At 43.9% G+C, this 21,881-nt stretch overlaps 1 protein-coding gene across 1 annotated transcript; it reads right to left on the bottom strand.

Annotated features, from left to right (window-relative positions):
• Positions 1–1,711: 1,711 nt before the first annotated feature.
• LOC121439883 (paired mesoderm homeobox protein 1-like) lies at positions 1,712–9,908 on the bottom strand. Its single transcript, XM_041640499.1, has 3 exons — positions 9,493–9,908; positions 8,327–8,372; positions 1,712–1,807 (listed from the first exon to the last, which is right to left on the bottom strand). The coding sequence occupies exons 1-3, from the start codon at positions 9,906–9,908 to the stop codon at positions 1,712–1,714; spliced, it is 558 nt and encodes a 185-aa protein (XP_041496433.1).
• Between the last annotated feature and the right edge of the window lie 11,973 nt (positions 9,909–21,881).

Below are 21,881 nucleotides of genomic sequence, written 5' to 3'. Positions count from 1 at the left end.
CAGCACCAGAGTTCCCAGTTCCTCTTTGAGTAGGATGTTGTCTCAAGGTTTCTGTCACTTTGAAAACACCATGAAAAATGGAAGTTGGGGAAGAAGAGTTTTATTTTATGTACACTTCAGCATTGCTGTTCATCACTCAAGGAAGTCAGAACAGGAACTCAAACAGGGAAGGTTCACAGAAGCAGGATCTTATGAGGAGGCTATGCAGGAGAGCTGCTTACTGGCTTGCTTCCCATGGCTTACTCAGTCTGCTTTCTTATAGAACCCAGGACGACCAGTCCAGGAAGGGCATCTTTTACTGTATGCTGGGCTCTTGCCTATTGATGAATAATTGAGAAAATGGCTTTGAGTTGGACATCATGAAGGCATTTCCTCAACTGGGGCTCCTTCCTCTCTGATCACTATAGCCTTTTTCAACATGACACACAAAACCACCCAGTACACATGTTATCTGTCCTCTGGACACTCTTGCTATGGGGATTCACGTCCTCCATCTCTCTGCAGTGCCTCTACAATCCACAAACTATCCTAATACAAGTCTGTACTACAACCAGCCTATCTGTCCCTCCTCTGTCACACCAAACTTCTGTATGTGGATCCTCGGTACACAGCCCTGTTTACCCATCTTCTCTATTGCAAAGTTCAGATCCCCGGCTTACTGGTACTCAGTTTAGAAAGAGGCTTTATCACATCCTCCTGCACCCCCTTTTCTAGAGTCAGCCATATCTAGAAGCAGTCACAGCATCAAAAGCAGCTCACGCCTTGGCCACTTTCTCACAGGTCATGTACTCTACCCCACTACATACACCACCATGCTAATGCCACCCTGATGTGTCCTCCCTGCCAGAACTCAGGCATAACACTCTCTATAGGCTTTCCACACTGCCTCTCCTCCAATCACCCTCTGGCTAACACAGCCTATTGCTCCCTGCATGCTCTGAAGCCTGCATCCTATGCCTTCCACTAACCTGGCCTGGTGTATCTACTGAGAATCTTATGCCTCTCCTGCTTGAACTGGGAGGATCGATCAATATGCCTCTTGTGCATCTCGGGCTAGGTGTGGGAGCAAAGAGGAAGCCTCTTTCAAATGGGCGTAAAAAGGCCTCTTGTGTTTCCTTTGAAACACTACCTGTGCCAGGAGGACTCCTAGTAGCATGACTGTGCCATTGAAAGGAGTGATAGTGAACAGACCTGGGGGTAGCCTAGGTCCCTGGTCACACACCCCACTGATGAATGCTCAGAAAGTGGTCTTTTTGTATTTGTTGCAGTACAAGAGTGAACTTGTAGATTTGTGAGAAACTCTGTTTTTGTCGTGAACAGTCTTCTCACTGGAGACTTGTCCTTTTCCTGTTCTTAGGTGTTTGTTCCCACAGGGTCGAGTTAAGGTAAGGATAGTACAGTGTGACAACAGAGAAGAATATATGTCTGAGCGCGGGTTGCCGTTAGTTTGAGAAACTTTTGTGACTTGTGGAGTAGTAAAGATGACTCAGGGTTTGATCCCTTCCTTTTATCTTCTGTTAAATATTTTCTCAATATTGGACATACACACCTTACTGACCCCCAAAAAGGACATGAAATATTTTGAATACACAACTCTTTATTGCTGAAGGGATAAGGTGTCACAGGCATCAGAAGGTGTCAGTGACACCTGAAGATCCTGTCTTCATCTGGGGCCTGGACAGGATGATGCTTCAGGACTCCTACAAAAGCTTTACTGCAAGGTGTCCTGGCCATCAGCAGATGGACACTGGAGAATCTGAGACTGCTGATGTTTCCTGTATTGGCCTCTTCTTTTCTTAAACCAGCTCTGCAATAACTTGGTGAAAGAGATGGCTTTAGTGTATTCAACAGTCAGTATCACAAGTGGAAAACACAACTCTGTGTAACAGTAAATGCCAGTGAGCCTTTAGATTGACCAGACTTTTCTAACCAAGGACACACAAAATCCTATGCAACCCCAGCCCTGGAAGTCGGAATTCAGAACAACCGGAAATGGAAAATTCATTAGCTAGTACCTTTCCTGTCTTATGCCCTTTCAAGGAAATGGGAAATATGGCTCTAAGAAAGAGAACGGGGATCAGTAAATCAGGATATGGAGAAGACCAGATATCAAAGTGTCTTTAGGTATTACAATCTACACACTCTCTGCCGAGGAAAAGGTACCTCATCATTCCCTTGAATTATCTGACTTACTTGAACTACTGCTTAGAATAATGATATCTCCCCTGACTCCCTCGAAAGTCACACCCCACTGCATGAATTCTTGTCTATGTAATCCTCATGATATTTGCCTATAATAGAGAAGATGGGCGAGCTCATATTTGGCCTTGAATCTATATTAACAAAGGCCAAATGGGTCCTAATTCTGGTTTCCTTTGAATAGGTGCAGGAACAGCTGAAACAACTGCCATAGATTATTCAAATTTGATTGTTTGAGATGATCCCAAGATTTCTGATCTAAGTTGAAGAGCCAGAAAGCTGAATATATTACTAATTTCTTTTACTGTGACCCTGTACTATTTTATCCATGAAAGATCTACAAAAATGCAGGGTCCTTGCTGGGTGACTGTGGAGGTTTCTATGTCTTCCCATAGAGGCCTCTAATCTCCTATGCACAGGAAAGGAAGCTGCTGCAAAGTGATGGGCCAATGCCTGGGCCAAGTCTTGTTTACAGCAGGCTTCCTGAAAATTCAGCAGCCTATTGGTCTAAGAGAGGAGAGGAGTGTGAAGATGAGGTGTTGGGAATGGGCTGCCAGTGCCCTGGAGTGCATACATGAGTAACTGCTTTTTAAATAAGTAGAGGAGAAAGGACTGGGGAATGATGAGGAAGGAAGGTGGAAAGGGTAAGTGAGGGGACAAGAATAGTCAATAGAAAGAAGAAACAAAGCAGAAGATAGGAGAAGGGGAAGAGGAAAAGGAAGGGAGAGAGAAAAGCTCAAAGGAAGGAAAGAAAGAAGACACAGATCAGGACACTGTTATCAATCTCTGGTGACTGGATCCCTATAGCTTAGTGTCAGCATTAACTGGACCATTGATTCTTGTCCTGCTCAGCCTAATGGTAGAACCCTGCATCTTCACCTGCATGGCCAACTGCCTCAAACAGAAAATTACTGGTCCCTAGAAACAACTATGACCTCATAGAACAGGATGAGTCAATAATTTGACTCATGCCCTGTAATCTCGTGGGAAATGTGACACTTTAAGCCAGTGAAGAGGTTCCTCCATCTTCTATTCTTGTTGAGGCCATTACAGGTAGAAATAGACTTTGACTCTGTCATGGAGAATCCCACGGGAAATTAATTACGTCTACTCTAGGGACCAGAGATCAGGGATATACTAGCTAACTTAGCTGTGGTAAAACTTCCTGTTTGTATGAACCCCTCCACCAGCTAGCTGCTATCTTAGCTTCAGTAAACATCTTGATTCAAACTGCTTACTTCTGCACAGGCATCTGCATCTGCCGATCTAGATGCTAGGACATCTAGGTTTTAAGATGCCCTTACAACCCCCATGTTCTGGACAGCTGGGGCCATGCCTACGTGCACAGATACCTGGGTGTCATCCTAGTCAGCTGGAATAAAGACTTTCCATTAGCTAGAGACCATGTGAGTGGTCATCTCTGCTCACAACTATGGAGTGCTCTATCCTAATTGGAATGTCTTCATAACCTCCTCCCTTCAAGGCTCAGGGATCAAAGCAGAAGAACAAGCAGAAAAACTGGAATATACAAAGGTGCTGGATGACTCTAAAGGAACAAAAATCTATTTTCTGTACAAAAGGTCAAAAACCAAAATGAAGTCAACACAACACACTTCAACAATTCACTTGATTGTACTGCCTTGTACAGACACCTCAATCCTAACTCCCAGTGGGGCTCCACACAAGACGCCCATGTCAGGAAGGACAAGGGGTGCTGTGAGATTCACCACTTAGGATAGTGGGATACCTGCTTCCTACTTCCCCTCACTGTCAGAAAACAGTCTCCTTCTCTCCCTATCTCCTCCTTTGCCTCATGCTCTTCCTCCTCCTCATTCCTTCTCTTTTTTGTCCTTCCAGCATCTTCTCCTTCTGTTCCAGTGTTTCTGGATCTCCTCTGACATATTTTTCTTATCTAAACACATAATTTCTCCCAGGTGAACTGCTTTACTCTCATGATTTCAGCTCACCATTTATAGATGGACGGCTTCTTATTGCTCCAGCACCTTAAGGAGGTGGGGTGATTACAAGGAATCACACTTGCCAAAAGAGTGTGCAAAGTCACAGCCTATCCCCAGCTCAAACAAACAAACAAACAAACAAACAAACATCCTTCCCAAAGTGTTATTAGAGCTAACACTACTCCAAGGGAGGCCTGCACAGAGATGTGATGTTGTCATCTAAAGGATTAGGGAAATGAGCCAATTCAGACAATTCATTCAGATATCTTGGGACTCCCTGCTTCCATCATGTAGGTAATAAGGGTAGGTTACTGTCACCTATGGACTTTTGCCCTCCCCCTCTTCCATGCCCTCTAAATTTTTCTGGGCTCAGAACAAAAGCTGTGGTCTCAGTAAGAGTTGAAGCTTGATAGTGATGCCCTACTTCTTGTCAACATGAAGAGCATCCTGGGCTCTGTTCTTATACCAGGAGATCCAACGTTTTTAGGCTGAACCTCCAGTCAGGAATGTGATCTGTAACAATGTGGAGAGCAGTTAACAAAACCGCCTCTTCCTTAATACATGACATCTAGAGCTTAAGTGAATAAACCTCTAGAGCTACAGTGCATCAGCCTCTTTAATCCTGCAATGCATCAGATTCTGGAATGTCAGTGAATCAGACTCTCTGGATCTTCAGTGCTTCAGCCTCTAGAGCTTCAGTACATCAGTCTCTCTGGAGCTGCAGTACATCAGCATCTCTAGAGCTACAGTGCATCAGCATCTCGAGAACTTCCATGCATCAGCCTCTCGGTAGCTACACTGCATTAACCTCTAGAGCTGCAGTACATTAGCCTCTCTGGATCTGCAGGTCATCATCCTCCAGAGTTTCAGTATATTGGCCTTTCTGGAGCTGCAGTGCTTCAACCTCTAGAGCTGCAGTGCTTGACATCTAGAGCTGAAGTGAATGAGCCTCTAGAGCTGCAATGCATCAGCCTGTCTAATCCTGCAGTGCATCAGTTTCTCTAACGACAGTGCATCAGCCTCTTTGGAGCTGTAGTGCATCAGCCCCTAGAGCGGCAGTAAATAGTCCTCTCTGGAGCAGCAGTGAATCAGGCTAGATAGCTGCAGTTCATAAGCTTCTCTGGAGCTGCAGTGAAATCAGCCTCTAGAGCTGCAGTGCTTCAGCCTTTCTGGAGCTGAATTGCATCAGCCTCTCTGGAGCTACAGTGCATCAGCTTTTCTGGAGCTGCATTGAATCTGCCTCTCTAGAGCAGGAGTGCATCAGCCTCTAGAACTGCACTTGATCAGACTCTCTGGACTTGCAGTTCATCGACCTCTCTGGAGATGCAGTGCATCATCAGTCCCTCTAGAGCTGCAGTACAAATGGCTCTGGACTGATAGTCCATCCGTCTCTCTAGAGATGTAGTGCATCATCAGTCTCTCTAGAGCTGCAGTACAAATGGCTCTGGAGTGATAGTCCATCAGTCTCTCTGGAGCTGCAGTAAGTCTGCCTCTATGGAGCTGGAGTGCATCAGCCTCTAGGTCTGCAGTGTATATGTGTCTTCAGAGCTGCCTCACATCAGTCTCTGGGGCTGCAGCACCTCTGTCTCTCTGGAGCAGAAGTACAGGGTCCTGTAAGCTTGAAAGCAGGAGAATTCCTCACTCCTTCAGCTTTTCTTATCCAATCACTCTCTCCATCCTGGGGGAATCTCCCTCTTCTCTACCAGTTTCTCCAACCTGAGCCTGGTCCTACTGTAGTTTACACGTTGTGGTGTTAGGATGTCAGTCATCAGGGGCTCCTAGGCAGGAATGCTATTCTGCACAAGCTACTGCTGCAGGTAGGGAATTTGCTTACATCAAGACTGCCCTGATCCATGCTGAAGGAAGTTAGCATGAATAGCACTCTGCACTGCTTTTCCCCTTTCTCATTTGCTATGGAGCAGTCAGTTTCTCTGGGCTCATGGCCTCAGCTTTTATCCCATGATCTAAACATTAGTCTTTAATGTCTGGAGGAAAGAAATTCATTTGAAAATAAGATAGCTACAGCTCTTTCTTCAAGTGAGCTCTATCTTTTTCCACATTCCAAAAAACCCACATGTTCAACATAGTCTCCTTTAAAGAAAAGGAATACTTTCAGATTTCAAGTTAGTCAACAGAAGACACACTTGACCGTGGCTTGGCACCTTTGCTTTTTATGTATTTGCAAACAAATAAAAATTTGCAAAGGTGTCTGATCTGCATGTGTATCTATGTGCAAATGCACACTCGTGCATGCAGAGGACCAAGGTCAGAGTCAAGCATCTTCTTAGCTTGGTCCCCACCTGATTTACACTGGCAGGGTTGTCCATGAACCTCAGCTCAGCGACGGACCTAATCTAGGTCTCCCTAAGGATCCGCAGTCTCTGCCTCCTGAATAAGAGATTCTGACTACAGTGTGAGCTGACACCTGCTAAACTTTATGCTGAGGGTCCCAACTCAGATCTTCAGACTCATGTGGCAAGAGCTTTATCCTTCGGGCCCTCTCCTCAGTACCAACCTGCATTTTGACATTCTATAACTTCACCTGATCCCGTTCTCTTTACTCGATTAACTTAAATGAGCTCAATGTTATTCTTTTTGTTTAATTGTAACAAAATTAACTCTTTAAAGCTGTGAGCCCCATACATGTCATAACACTGACATGACAATTTTGCATTGTTTTTAGATAATCTAAACACAGCATGGGGGAACATGAAGGTTCAACTTTGCTGCTTTCCACATTGGCTTTCCACACAATTACAAAGGTGGAGGGCCAACCATTTGCACTTGTGAGTGTCTTCCCACATGACTCTTGGACAAATTAAACACAGATAAGTTATGAAACACTGAATATCTCTCTGGCCTTACTTAATCCACACTTATAACTAAGTGTTTCTTTGTTGAAACAGAGCCCTGTTTTACTCCTACTGCTTGCTACATCAATTAGAATGTCCCCAAGGTCACTTAGAGTCCTACTACAACAGTACATATAAGTACCCTGAAATGACCTGAGTGTCCGGACTTCAGTATTAATCACTGTACACATACCAGTAAACATTTATGTTTTCCTATATGCATGACCATATAATACTCAATGCTCTCTATATATATGATGTTCCCATACTGATTCTAAGTGTTCTGTGAATCTCAAATGGCTGAAAGACATTTGAGGAAATGTTCAACATCTTTAGTCATCTGAGAAATGCAAATCAAAACAACTCTGTGTCCCATCTTACACCTATAAGAATGGCCATGATCAAAACACAGATGACAACTTATTCTGGGGAGTATTTGGGGTAAAGGGAACACTCCTGCATTGGTGGTGGGAGTGTAAACTTGTACAGCCACTTTGGAAGTAAGTATGGCGATTTCACTGAAAACAAGGAAACAATCCACCTCCACGCCCAGCAATACTACTGTTGGTTATATACCCCCAAACACTCAATCACACCACAAGAACACCAGCTCAAATATGTTCATAGCAGCATTATTCATAAGAGCGAGAGCCTGGAAACAACCTAGATGGCCTTCAGTCAAAGAATGGATGAAGAAAAAGTACATGTGCACAACAGTAAAAAAAAAATGACTTCTTGAAATTTGCAGGCAAATGGATAGATCTGGAAAACACCATATTGGGTGATGTAACTCAGAAACAGAAAGACAAATATAATATTTACTCACTCATAAGTGGTTTTAACACATAAAGCAAAGAAAACCAGCAATACCGGGAAACCAAGACAACAAAGAGGACCCTGAGACAGGCATAAATGGATCTACTTAGGAGGTAGGAAAAGACAAGATCTCGTAAGTAAACTGGGAGTGTGGCGGTCACAGGACATAGAGACTGGGAGAAGGGAAAAGGGAGGGGAGCAGAGAAAAATATAAAGCTCAATAAAGACAATTAAATAAAATAAAAATGCTAAAAAATTGTGTGCATTTTTTAGTTTTTTTTTTTCAATTAAGAGACTACAATGTCTCCAATAATGGGAAAAGACTTAATGGCTGCCCGTTCCATTTTAACTCTGGAAAACTTCAACACTCAGTGCTCAGTTACTATCATAACCCAGACAAGGACACCTCTCACCCACGGATGCTTTTCATATTGGGTACAAGAACATGGACCATGACCTGAAGCAGAGTGCCCTGCCCAAAGTCTTTTCGGATTTACTGACCTGCACTCTGGATTCTCCCAGGAACAAGCGCTTTGCAAGGTCCTTTCTGAGAGAAGAAGATGGAAATTGGAGCTGTTAGTGAAATACAGCATTTCAGCTTGGCAAGATGAATAGACTTCTGGAAATTCATCACAGGCCAACACAAAACTATGTAGAGAAGGTGAGACCTAAAGTATGAAAGCGGCTTTTCAATGATCTCTATTTTATTTTATAAAAATAACCACATTGAGCAGGGCGGTGGTGGCACACACCTTTAATCCCAGCACTCAGGAGGCAGAGGCAGGGAAATCTCTGTGAGTTCGAGTCCAGCCTGTTCTACAAGAGCTAGCTCCAGGACAGGCTCCAAAGCTACAGAGAAACCCTGTCTCAAGAAACGAAATAAATAAATAACCACATTAATTGACATAAGGTGGATATGCTATAGTAGTAGAGGGATTACTTAGAAACCACTAGGTCTTTTTTATTTATTAATTTACTTATTTATTAAAGATTTCTGTATCTTCTTCGCCACCGCCTCCCATTTCCCTCCTCCTCCCCCAATCAAGTCCCCCTCCTTCGTCAGCCCAACGAGCAATCAGGGTTACCTGACCTGTGGGAAGTCCAAGGACCACCCACCTCCATCCAGGTCTAATAAGTTGAGCATTCAAACTGCCTAGGCTCCCACAAAGCCAGTACGTGCAGTAGGATCAAAAACCCATTGCCATTGTTCTTGAGTTCTCAGTAGTCCTCATTGTCCGCTATGTTCAGCGAGTCCGGTTTTATCCTAGGCTTTATCAGACCAAGGCCAGCTGGCCTTGGTGAGTTCCCAATAGAACATCTTGAGTACAATTCCCATTATAAAACGGGGGCCATGAAGAAGAAGAGGATAAGAAGGAGGATGAAAAAAAAAACAAAAAGAAAACTTAAAGAAGAAATTGAGAGGCATCAACCAACACTAGATAGATAGATAGATAGATAGATAGATAGACAAATAGATAAATATAGATATAGATACAGATATAGATGTTGACTTTGACCTCTTAAAACATACTTCCCATACTCAGGAACTAAACAGAGACTTCATGCTTGAGGCTCATAGCAGACAGGGCTCATAGTGTGAAGAACACACCTCCTAATGAGATGCTGATGGATGGGAGCTGGAACAGCTATTGAAACAAGTGACATACCTTATGATCTCATCAGGGTACTTAGTTTTTTCAAAAACATCTTCCAACTCATTCAGCTGCCTGGGTGTGAGACCAAACTGGATCCTTGGCCTTGTGCGCCGGACCTGGGGCACTCTGCCAGCAGCCACATTCTCTTGCTCCTTCAACTGTGGGTTTCTGTAACCTTGGTGGCTCCCATGGCTCTCATGCCTGATGTCATCACCAACGTAGTTGAAATTAGCAACGTGGGTCACATCATCCTTGTAGTGTGGGATGCCCTGGTTCTTTGGTTTGTCGGAACCTTTTAGAGAACCTTCACCATAGATGACACTTTCTGTTGCTGCAGTGGCCCCGTGTTCAAAATCAAGGCTCCCCTCAATTTCATTTTCATACAGTTTGTAGACATTGGGTTCCACATGTTGGGATTGGAAAGCCATGATGAGACCTAAAAGAGAGTAGTGTCATCTCCATAAATGCTTTGTGGATTGAAATGACTTTGCAGCATGTAGGTTTTAGCAAGATTCACATCTGTCCTCTTTCCATCACACAACCCCTATAGGAGATACGTGCCCACTGAAGGTGGCTCTAGGGAGCATGTGCAGAATGGATCTAACATGGATCCAACCAAGTACACCAAAGCCTCGAGGAATGGAGTGGAAGAGAAAGAAAGCTGTTGCAGGTGCACAAGTAGGGATGAGGACATGCATTTACACCGAGCACATGGCCTCTGGGTGAACCCCTGGAGAAGTCTAGCTTCTGTATCTCACTGGGTGCACACTGCAAGATCTGGGAATTAAGTGGACATGGTTATGTCAGCTAGTGTTTGTGCCAGTTTCCTTGAGAGGACATTGAAAACACACCAACACTGTCCTCTACCTGAAGGAGTGCCATGCTTGTGAAGTGGAGTTTATGTATCATTCTGGGGGGACAAGTCGCTGCAAAACACTTGACGTCACCATTGAAACAATGAAAATGCTCCAGATGGTTTATTGGGAATCTCCATCAGAGTCACTGTACGATGTCCTGCCCAGTACTTCTCATGTCTGACTAGGCTGACACTGTGTGGGTCTCTGCCCTTTTCACAGTGCCAGCAAACTCCTGAAGCTGAGAGTGCTCTGTAACAGTATTGAGCTGAGAAAGCACCATATATACAGTAAGTATACAAAAGTGAAATAACCTCGGGCTAGCTTCCATTCAAACAATTAATATTCTCAAAGAAATTTCCTCAGTGTGCTGAGATGTTGGAAAATATCAAGAGGATCTCAATAAGAAAATGTAGTCCTTCACCCAGAGACTGATGGAAACAGATGCAGAACTATAAACACTGGTGAAGCTCAGAAAATCCTGTGGAAGAGGTGGAGAAAGGATTGTGGGACACAGAGAGGCCAAGGGCACCAAAAGAGAAACCACAGAATTTACTAACCTAGGTCCAGAGGGGATCACAGAGACTCGGCTGCCATCCAGAGAGCTTGCAAGGGACTGACCTAGGCCCTCTACCCATGTTTTACAGTTGTGTAAATTATGGTCTTGGTCTTCTGGTGGGGCTCCTAACAGTAGGGATGTCTCTGACCCTGTGATCTGCTTTGGGAACCTTATCCTCCTACTGTATTGCCTTACGCAAACTTAGTAGGAAATGAGGTGCCTAGTCTTACTGCAACTTGATATGCCACAGATGGCTGATATACATGGGAGACCCGCTCTTTTCTGAAAAGAGAAGAAGTGGATGGGGGGGAAGAGGCAGGTTAGTAGAAGGGTCTGGGAAGAGAGAAAGAATGGAGAGGAAATGTGATTGGGAAAATAATTAATTAATAAAAAGAAAACTAGAGTTTAACATTGCTTTTAAAAATTAATATTAAGGGGATGGCTTAAAGGTTAAGGGCACTGCCTGTTCTTCTAGATGTCCTGAGTTCAATTCCCATGAACCACATGGTGGATCACAACCGTCTATAATGAGATCTGGTGCCCTCTTCTGGCATGAAGGCATGCATGCAGGGAGAACACTGTACATGTGATAAATAAACAAATCTAAAAATTAATATTAAATTTATTAAAGGTACAGATTAAGAAATCTAAAGAAATGCTTGTAGGGCAAGACCTCATGGTGATACACAGATCAATAGAAGTGGTTAAATTAGTATGTAAGAGTTAGCAAATGAGAAATTAGAACTAATGTGCCTATAATTGATCTAATTTATTTTTTTAAATAAAAGATCATTATTATTTTGTGTGCTTGTACTTTGGGTGCCTACAGGGAGCATTGGCTCTCCTGAAGCTCAACTTATAGATAGATGGTTACCAAGGTTGGTCCTGAGAACTGTACTCTGCTCCTCTGAAAGAACAACAAAATCTCTTAGCCATTTAGTCGTCTGTGCACTCTAATCACACAAATGCAATCTTTTTCTTTCCTCCTTTTAATTGTAGAACCCTAGAGCGCTGTGATATCAGGACAGCTAGCAAGATTCCTAAGGAAGTTGTAGTGCAATTATTTTGACTTATAAATGTGAAAATCAACATCTGTAAACACAAAATCATTGTCAAATACCCGTAGAGTTAGTAGCTAAGTAAATTAGGATTCCTCCTAATTGTTGAATTTATTTGTTATGTGAGTATGGACCTTTACCATTTTGTGCATGTCACAGCACATGTTTGGATGTCAGAAGACAACTTGGGAAAATCAGTTCTCTCTTTCCATCATGCACTTTCCAGAGATCAGGTTCAGGTCATCTGTGGTGCAGGAGATCCTTCTGTTTATGTGCTCCTTTCATTGGTAAATAAACAAAGAAACTCCCTTGGCATTTTGATAGTGCAGTATTTAGGTAGGCAGAGAAGACAGAACTGAATGCTGGGAGGGAGAATGCAGAGTGAGAGAAACGCCATGGAACTGCCACCAGAAATAGATGGGCTGTAACTTTGCTGGTAGGCCAAGACCTCATGGTGATACACAGATCAATAGAAGTGGGTTAAATTAATATGTAAGAGTTAGCCAATGAGAAGTTAGAGTTAATGTACATATCAGTGATATAATTAATACAGTTTCTGTGTGGTTATTTCCGGGCTAAGCAAGCTGGGCAGCCTAGAAGAACAAGCATCCCCCCTTACAACAATCAGGCTTGCCAGCAAGCATCTTTAACACGGAATCGTTGCAGAAAAACACCCCCATGGCTTTATTTTTATGTATAAGGAGTGAGGTACAGTCCGGATCCAATAACAGTATGCTTGATCAAAATCTTCAAACAACATTAAGAATACCTAACCCAGATAAGATGGCAAACATCTTCAATACCAGCACTTGAAAGTTAGAGGCAGGTGAATATCTGTGAATTAAAGGGCAGCCTAGTCTGCAAGGGCAAGATCCAGAGAAAGCTCCAAAAACTACAGAGAAACCATGTCTCAAAAAAAAAAACATATTTTTTTTAATATTCAGGTTACTGAATATTGAGCCACACATACACTATAGAGATTCGTAAATTAGAGCAGTTTCCCCCAAGAATTCTTGACCTAAGTATATCCCATAAAATTCCCCCTAAACACCCTAATAGGAGAAAGGGTAGAATATCCACTCTGAAGACAATACTATCCTTCCTGAAGTTGTATTAGAGCCTTTTTAATATACTGTGTGTTTTTATAAAGAAGAGTTCTTTTGTAGATTTGAACTATAAAAATAAAATGCAGAGTCTCTGAGCCTGCATCCTGCTAATGCCAGAAGCTGAGGTCTTCAAGGGTGATGCCTCACACAGAAAAGCCCCTAATATGTGCATCGTGTGAGCATCAGCAGAACAGGACACACTCACCTTCCCTTTTCACTCACTGCTAGGAAATCCTTGGATTCTAACCTTTGAGAGGGAAGAGAGGGGGAAAGACAGAAGAATGGGCATAAAAGGAGTGGAATGGGCAGGCTGCTGTGAAGCAAGGAGATGCTTGACAGTGGGAGGTGGCACATGGTGCCCAGCTCCAAAGCCTGAGCTTTGTGTCTTAGGACCCTAGACGACTGTCTGATTATCAGTTAGACTGGCCTCCTGTATTGCTGCTTCACCTACTCCTTTTGCCTCTAGCTGCTGTTGTGAAACATACTTTATCTAAGGAAACAACACACATTTACTACTGCAGAAAGAAATTCTGCCCCAGACAGAAGGAACAATAATACCAGAGTCCACCTGGAGAACAAATTGCATTTATCAGACTTCCTTACAGGAATATGGGTGAGGGGTTGCTTACAGGAGAGAAATGACTCCAAGTCAGCTTTGTCACCAAAGCCTACCACGGTAGGACTGATGGCTCTCCAAATCTGGAAACCTGAGCCACACTGTGCAGTCCACAGACAGGACAGCAGGCTGCAGTCTTTCCAGACAGATCAGCTCCTCTAAGCCTCTTCCAGGCAGCTCACCTGGTCTCTGCTCCTGCTCAGCTGTTCTACTGGTCCCTTCCAGACTGCTCTGCTGGTTTGAGACTGACTCCCAGCAGTCTCTACTATTTATCTACTCTTGGGAGTACGGAGACTACTGGATCCATTCAGTGTGGGGCTCTCCCTGAAGTTACTCACAATGGGTTACTCCTTAAAGAGCTTTTCTGCTGGAGTGAATGCTTTAACCAGAGAGGACACTGCTAAGGAACTGTAGTAACAAGAGACAATGACAGAAATGTGCACTTTAGCCTCTCATGATCCTCATGACACTCTCCCCGTGACGTCACATGATACTTGGAGATCCATAGGCCCTTATACCTTTAACGTACCTGGGGACAGAGCAGAGCAAGCCACAAAGGAACTCCTGTCATCTTTGTTAAACATACATGTTTCTGACACATTTTGGATATAAGAGAGTATGTTGTTCTTCCCGGGCAACTAATCAGGTCATATTTACAGAACAAGACATTTGGGGAGCAGAAGAAGGCACAGGGGTAGGGATACACTTCCCTGTGTTCACAAAACGATCCCAGGCCATAGAACACCTAAATTTGTGGAAAGGCCAATGTTGGCCAATGATCCAGAATGTCCCAAGGACTTCATTTGAGGAATTTGCAGGCATAATTGTTGTAGACATTGACTGCAATGGCACTGGGTCCATCTGACCTGGCACAGAGAGAACAGCTTTCTATATGATGCCAAAGCCGTGGTTCTCAACCATCCTGATGGTTCAACCCTTTATACAGATACCCATGTGGTGGTGACCTACAACCATAAAATTGTTTGTTGCTACTTCATGACTATAATTTGTTATTGTGATTAATTATAATGTAAATATCTGACATGCAGGATATCTGAGAAGCAACCCCAAGTGGGTTAAACTTGTTGAGAACCACTATTCTAAGCAAAGGTGACTTTCATCTGAGTTGTATGTACCTGCTTTTCCTCAAGAGAACCTCAGGGAATTTGGGTTCATCTGGCACCTACGACATCACAGTCCACTTCAAAGTTCCACATCCCTTATCAAATACATATTTGATGCTGCCTATTTGTGCTCATGGCAACTTCACAACGAATTTTAGGAGCCAGAAGTACAATTGTTGTTTCAGAAAAAGCCAGTAGTTTTCTGGGTACTGCCAACAGTCTCCAGTTCAAATATTTTCTGATACCCACCTAGTTAGCTACCCTTAAGTTCTCATTGCAAGACACAGTGAAAATGTGTACTTGAGAAAAAATATAGTTTGCTTTCCTTGTTTCTGTGAGATGTGTGAATATTTAATTTATGTAAGGGCTTATTTATTTCTAACCCAATGGAAGTGGAAATGCTTTAAGAGAGTTGGCGCACACAATAAGTACTTGCAGTCACATTTAGGAACTATCTAGTATGTATTATTTTTGTGCTACTAAACAAACATATAACTGGAGAGACAGATCGTAAACTTGTCCTTCTAAGTGTTAAATCATATATAAATACATACACAAAAGCCAATGGTACACTAGCATTCCTTTACACACACATACACAAACACATACACACACACACACACACACACAATGAATATCTGTAAAAAAAAAACCTACACAGATTTCCTTGGATGCTGATATGAAATTTTCTGTAATCTGTAGACTATATATTAGGTGAGGGACTAAGGCTGTATTTGAATGTCTTCTAAGCCCATCTGAGGGTATGAAATACTCTGTATTTGGCCAGTGGGATTTCTTCCATTAGTGGTTCAGGCTAGTGCTGTAGACAATATGAATCCCTTTAGAAAAAGATGGCCTATGTGGCCAGTGAGTGTAGACAGCACAGGATCTGATGTGGTAAGGAAATATTATGGAAGAGTAGAGCAGATGGAGAAGGGAAGGCTTTACAAGAAGCATTGACAGGTTCAAGAACGGAAAAGAAATGGATTGAGGATGACCAGCTGGGGAAAGGGGACAGAAACAGAGAACAGAACCTGGTATATACAATGTGGCAACTTCTATATCTCAATTTCTGCAATGAATGTTCAAGTTGCCTTCAACAAATCCTGCCAGAAAGTATGTCCGTGTCAGTAGGGGCTCAAGAATAGGGTTCCATTTAGATGAGATCGCTCCTACAATGTCATAGAACAAAAATACCCCTTTTTCACCAAAAAGGCTTCCAAGAACAAGGAATCTGGTACTGATGCCCACACAAGGTAAAGCTACAAGAGGAAAAAGTTTGCTCCCAGGAGAAGTCTATCAAAAGAAGCTAAGTATTCTAACCCATCCTCGGAGAGCCAGCCTCCCAGTTGTCTTAAGACTCCAGAGTTAAGTCCACCCTGACCAGCTTCACAGAAGCTGCCTGAAGCAAGGTTTCTGGAATATGATTCATGATCGATGTCAAGTATATAGGTCAGGAGTGAAGGCTCACGTGGAAGTATGAGTACCTGGGGTCCCAGAGGAGAGGCCTAGGACCTCAGGGATGGTGAAGTTCTAACATCACAACTATGAAAGGAAAACATTGACTGAATTCTCCAGCGGTAGAAAGAGAGGCTTTTCCTGGGCGGGGCGGGGGGGAGGGTCATCCAGAGAGAAATAGGAAAAGGAGCTGAGATCAGGTTCAGGGTGGGACAAAGTCAACACAGCTTGTAGCGAATTGTCCTCTTTGGCCTAAACACTGAGCGACCAGGGCTCTGACCCCGACTGTGGAAAAGAAACAGAAGTTTAGCTTCTTCTTCTGTTATATCATGCATTTAGGGATATAACTGATGTCACTGTCACTACAATGAAGCCTGGTTGGGACTAGAGAGATGACGCAGTGCTTAAGAGTACTTGGTGCTCTTGCAGAAGACCCAGGTTCAGTTACTGTTACCAACATGGTGGGTCACAGCTGTCTAGAGCCCCATTTCCAGGGTATCCACTAACTTCTTCTGAGCTCCACGGACATTAGAAAGGAACGTAGTACACATACATACAGGCAGCCCAAACAGTCACACACATAAACTAACAGAAATAGATCTAAGAACAATGGCAACCTGGGAATGTGGAAATTCACAGTTTAAGAGAGGGTTAGAGTAGTGTCTGGAAACTCTATTCACAGAAATCCTTTCAATAAGGAAGAATTCGGTTGACTAAAGATAATAAGACTTTGACAAAGTAAAGCCAGGCTGTGCAGCCTTCTGCTGGGTGTGCACAAGGATGTGGAGGCAGAGCAGACATCGGCACTGCTAGCCTATGTGGGACGGCTCAACTGACTGAGTGTGAGCTTTGCTAAACCTGCACCAGGCAGACACAAACTCATAAGTTCAGAGTCCACGCCCAGTCTTAAAGAACTCAGGAGAGTCTGGATGTCAGGCTTCTTTCATCAATGACCTCAAGATTGATAGCAGTGAGACAAAAGAGCACTGTGTCGTAAAATTGGAGGAACATGCCAGTGAGTCTGAGGTGATAGACATGGCTGCACAGACAGGACTGTGAGGGAGAGCAGGGGGAGCAGGACACATCCTGAGAGAGAGAGAGGAAGCTGAGAATGTTCAGGAGAAGGGTGGAGAAAGGGCTGCACCCTCATGGAGTGAAGGGAGGTAAGGAAAGTGGCAGGAGGCAGGGGGAGACAAATATCAAGACTCAGAAGTGTGATGTCAGAAGCATGAAATGAGCCAAGGAGTGGGAAATAAGGTCTGAGCACAGCCCTTGCTCAGGCCATGAGCTTGGTGCTTATCCCACAAACATAAGGACTAGGAACATTAGGAATATTAGGGAAATATTCTCCCAGCTCTGGAATCACAAGCTGAAAGCATGAAGTCCCAGGGCTTCTAGACTGACCCCAGGTTACCTGTGCTTCTGGCCACTTCCTCTTTCCATTATGTTCCATTGCTCATGAGAGTTTCTATGAGCTGTGCTCAGTCCACTTAGAGGGACATATCCTGGTGTCCTCCATCCACTCTGGCTCTCACACCCCTCCTACCTCCTCTTCCATGGGGTTCCCTGAGCTCTGACGGGAGGGAATTGGTGGAGACATCCCATTAGTGCTGAGTATGAGGGACAATGAATTGGTAAAGGCACTTTCATTGGGCTATTTACAGTCCTACAGAAGTCAGCAGCTTCCATGCTGACGAGAGCTCTGAAAGTATTATCCTAGTGCTGAGACTGTCATTCAGGTAAGGTACTCTGATTGGGAGCGATGTCTGCCACTCTGCAGTGCACGTGTGGACCTCAGCATGGTGCTTCATGTATCCACCAATACCCACACTGCATGAGCTCTGTGTCCCACAGCATATGACCTGATCTGTGTTCCATTAGGGCACTTCCTGTTGCAGGCTGACTCCCAAAGCTTGGGTGTTACCTGAGCAGGGCTCCTGCAACAGAACTGGCTGACTTTCAACTCTTCCTCTGCCTTGTCCTTCTATCTAGGTGTGTGCACTGCCAGTAACTCTGCCAGGAATTCATCTCTTTGACACAATTGGTACAGTTGCTTTGTGGCCTACTACATGTTTTATTATATCCATGAAAATGATGAGGCCGAACTCCGTTGCATATATTAAGTGCCTCTCCTGAGCACAAGCCAAAGAGAAACATCATAAGGTGTAATAAGATGCAGCAACAGGGCTGAATCCATAGGTCCATCCTCCACCACTGTTGAATGGAAGGAGGTGCAAGGAAGAAAAGGTCCAAGCCAGAAAACGGAAGCTAATATAAAATCTATCTAGGTGGCGAGTTACTAGGCTTTGGGGAAGACATCAAGAGCTTTGAGGATGTGCTTCCCAGGGGAAGGAAACTGTAGTTGCTGGTACACTGGTTTGTGAAACTGAAGTAAAAGGATGCCAAAATTCTGCAAGTAATTCATGAACCCGGACGGTATCCCAGTCCTGTGCCATTGATGTTATCCCCATTCATGGTTTTGGAAGCTGTGAATGAAGCATTTCATTCAGGGTCCCAAGATATGTAGAGCTCAGGCTTTGGGATTTAGCTGCCTATTAGACAAAGCTGGCACTGCCCATCCCATTTTCTTTTTCTTATGCTGCTTCTTTCTTTGCCGTCTACTCTCTTCTTCCTCTGAAGTTATAATCCAGAGGTCTCCTAGAAAGTGCTTGGTAGTCAGTGAGAGGGGGAAACTGTTCTGAGGCCCAAGTATAAATGTCAAGTATCATCCCATGTTTCCATGTCATCAGAAAGACCCCAGCTTCCTGCACTGGCATACTGCAGACTCAGGGTCCCTGTCTCTTCATCTACTCTGCCAAATCCACAGTCAAGTAATCAACTTGTATAAACACACAGAATAAGGCATGTGACACCTTTCCGGGAAAATAATCGGTGCCTGAGCTAACCACGGGAGGAAATGGGGATGGGTCACGACTCCCCTTCCTAACAGATTCCCTAGGGTTTTCCCAGGTCTTGGAAGATTGAGCTCATTTTTAGATATATTTTAGGTTTTATTTATGTGTATGTGTGTGTGTGTTCATGTGTAAGTATTTGTACATATGTGTGGCTGTCTGCAGTGTCCAGATAAGGACACTGGATACCCTGGAGCTAGAGTAATAGGTGGTTGTCAGTTTTCTTATGTGGGCTCTGGGAGCCGAACTCGGGTCCTCTATTAGAGCAGCAAGGGCTCTTGATCACTGAACCATCTATCTATCCAGTCCCCCATTGTGCGTTTTTAGCAAAACTTTGGTGTAATTGATATAAAGACTTCCATCTTTGCACTTACTCAAAAGAAACCTCTTTCAAAAATCTAATGATTCACAGAGATTCCCAAGAGAAAAAAAAACATGAAATGATTCAAAGACATCTGCAACCAGGCACTGGGCTGAGCTCTGGGAGTTCCCCTGAGGAAGGGAGAAGGGATTGTATGAGCCAGGGGGGTCAAGGTCATGATGGAGGAACCAAAGGCACAGCTGATCTAAGCTCGTGGGTCCACATGGGCTCTGGACCCACAGTTAGGGAGCTTGCATGGACCCGACCTAGGCCCTCTGCATGTGTGGGACAATTGTGTAGCTTGCTCTGTTTGTAAGGTTCCTAGCTATGAGATCAGGAACTGTCCCTGGTGCTTAGCTGACTTTCTGGAACCTATTCCCCATGCTGGATTACCTTACCCAGCCTTTATACAGGGAGAAGAGCTTGGTCCTCCCTCAACTTGATGTGCCCTGCTATGTGCAAGTCCACAGGAGGCCCGCCCCTTTCTGGATGGAGACCGAGGAACAGTGGGTAGAAGGGAAGGGGGATAGATGGGAGTCAGGGAGGGCGAGAGGTTGAGAGGAGAGGAAGGAAAAAAAAACTGTGATCCCTATGTAAAATAAAGGGAAATGTTAACTTAAAAAGAGATTTTAGCCTCTTCCCCTGTATAAAGGACTGCAAGCTGTAATAAAGACATTAATGCTAAAAAAATAAAGAGAAAGAAAAAAATTTAAATGATTCCCTATTCTATAACTGTAAACAGATTTAGCCATTCATTTTATATCTATATTGTGTATACAGTGTAAACAGATATGACTACTGATCCCAAAATTTCTAAGAGCAAGGAAAACCCTAAGGAATCTGTCAGGAAGACTGGAATGAACCTCCCCAACTTCCAACCTTGAATAACTCTGACACCTATTCTTTTGTTGAAAACGTGTCACATGCTATATGTCATAGGCCAAGTATTATTCTAAATATTGCCTGAATATTTGTGTGTTTACCTTCAGTCAAACAGGAGTAAGGAACTAACCAAATCAATACCCTCGGTGTTAAGAGCTGATGCAAATATTATTCCTGAAATTTAACAGAAATTAAAAAATATCTGAGGTGATTATTATCATTATTATTATTTTGGCTTTTTGAAACATGATTTCTTTGTGTAACAGTCCTAGAGGTCCTGGAACTAGCTCTTCTTTTTTCTATTTGTTTTTTTTTGTTTGTTTGTTTTTGTTTTGTATTGCTTTGTTTTTTTGACACTGGGTTTCTCCGTAGCTTTGAAGCCTGTCCTGGAACTAGCTTTTGTAGCCCAGGCTGGCCTAGAAGTCACAGAAATCTGTTTGTCTCAGCCACTATGGCCTGGCCATGTAATAACTTCTTAAGCAGATCATTTTTCTTTTGGATGAGCACATCGTTTGTTTTATTTGGACAGTGTTGTTAGCTAGAATTCTATTCCAACCCAGTCCCAAAACCTTGATGTTGTACTTGAAAAGCAATGTCTGGCTAGCATTCAGTGTGCTAACAGGCACTCCTGAACTAGCAGCCACTAAATCTGACCATGTCCACTTAGTTCTAAACCCATTCTCTGAGCCGCTAGTGCTGGGTGGCGGGTGAGGGTCACAGAAATTTTTTCATGTTCACTCGAGCATTCTGGAGTCAAGTGTGTGCCTCTGTCCCATGCTCCATTCCAAATGCTCTTGCACTTCCACACAATCCACCCGTCATCTCCTCCCTAAAACCTAGGAGGAACAGGCAGCATGTGGACACGCATTAAAGCTCATTCTGGAAGCATGCCCTAGGAGCAATATTTAACTCCATGCTACCTTTTCACACCCCCATCAGTCTCCCTCAGGTTCTCCTCATTTGGGCCACAACCATCATTTGTGAGCTAAAATGGACAGCACTTACCTCAGCAAGTGGGCAGAAGGGCCAGTGCAGTCAGTCAGGACAGCAGTGAGTGACGGGCTCGCGAGTGTACAGCTTCTTCCTGCAAGCGAGCGCCTGGACGTCGTGCGTGAGGACCCTGGAGAACTCGGGAGCATGCGCGGACCTGCGCATTGACGCATTGACGTCATCCTCTGCTCCCGTCCTCTCTTTGTTTGGTCGGTAGCCCTGCCGAGATTCTAGACCTCGAGGTCAGTCATTCCCGGGACCCGAGTACTGTTAGAGGTCCACAGTTGTAGTTATGGCCAAGAAGCTTTATTATGAGCATAAATATTATACTCGGAAAGATTATGAGGAGGAAATAGTTTGTGAGAACGAAGTTGTGGCCTCCACGTCAGCTGCGGCCATGGAGGCAGATGGTGGCCATAGCCACCCGGATTCTTCTTTGGAGCTTGACCTGGAAGAATTGAACACCTCAGAGGCTGGTGTG

This window comes from Microtus oregoni, unplaced genomic scaffold (assembly GCF_018167655.1).
Source record: "Microtus oregoni isolate MIOR12 unplaced genomic scaffold, Mior012 000063F_ref0000156, whole genome shotgun sequence".
NCBI classification, from domain to species: Eukaryota; Metazoa; Chordata; class Mammalia; order Rodentia; family Cricetidae; genus Microtus; species Microtus oregoni.
The sequence above is the reverse complement of the archived record's forward strand: the minus strand, read 5'-3'. Positions and strand labels throughout refer to the sequence as shown.

Excerpts from the sequence above, each read along its gene's own strand:
- LOC121439883 (XM_041640499.1), bottom strand. The coding sequence starts at position 9,908 with ATGGCTTTCCAATCCCAACATGTGGAACCCAATGTCTACAAACTGTAT. Across the intron at positions 8,373-9,492 it reads TACCCTGATGAGATCATAAG|AAAGGACCTTGCAAAGCGCT; the intron begins GTATGTCACTTG and ends TTCTTCTCTCAG. Across the intron at positions 1,808-8,326 it reads TGGGAGAATCCAGAGTGCAG|AGCTGGTTTAAGAAAAGAAG; the intron begins GTCAGTAAATCC and ends AAGTTATTGCAG.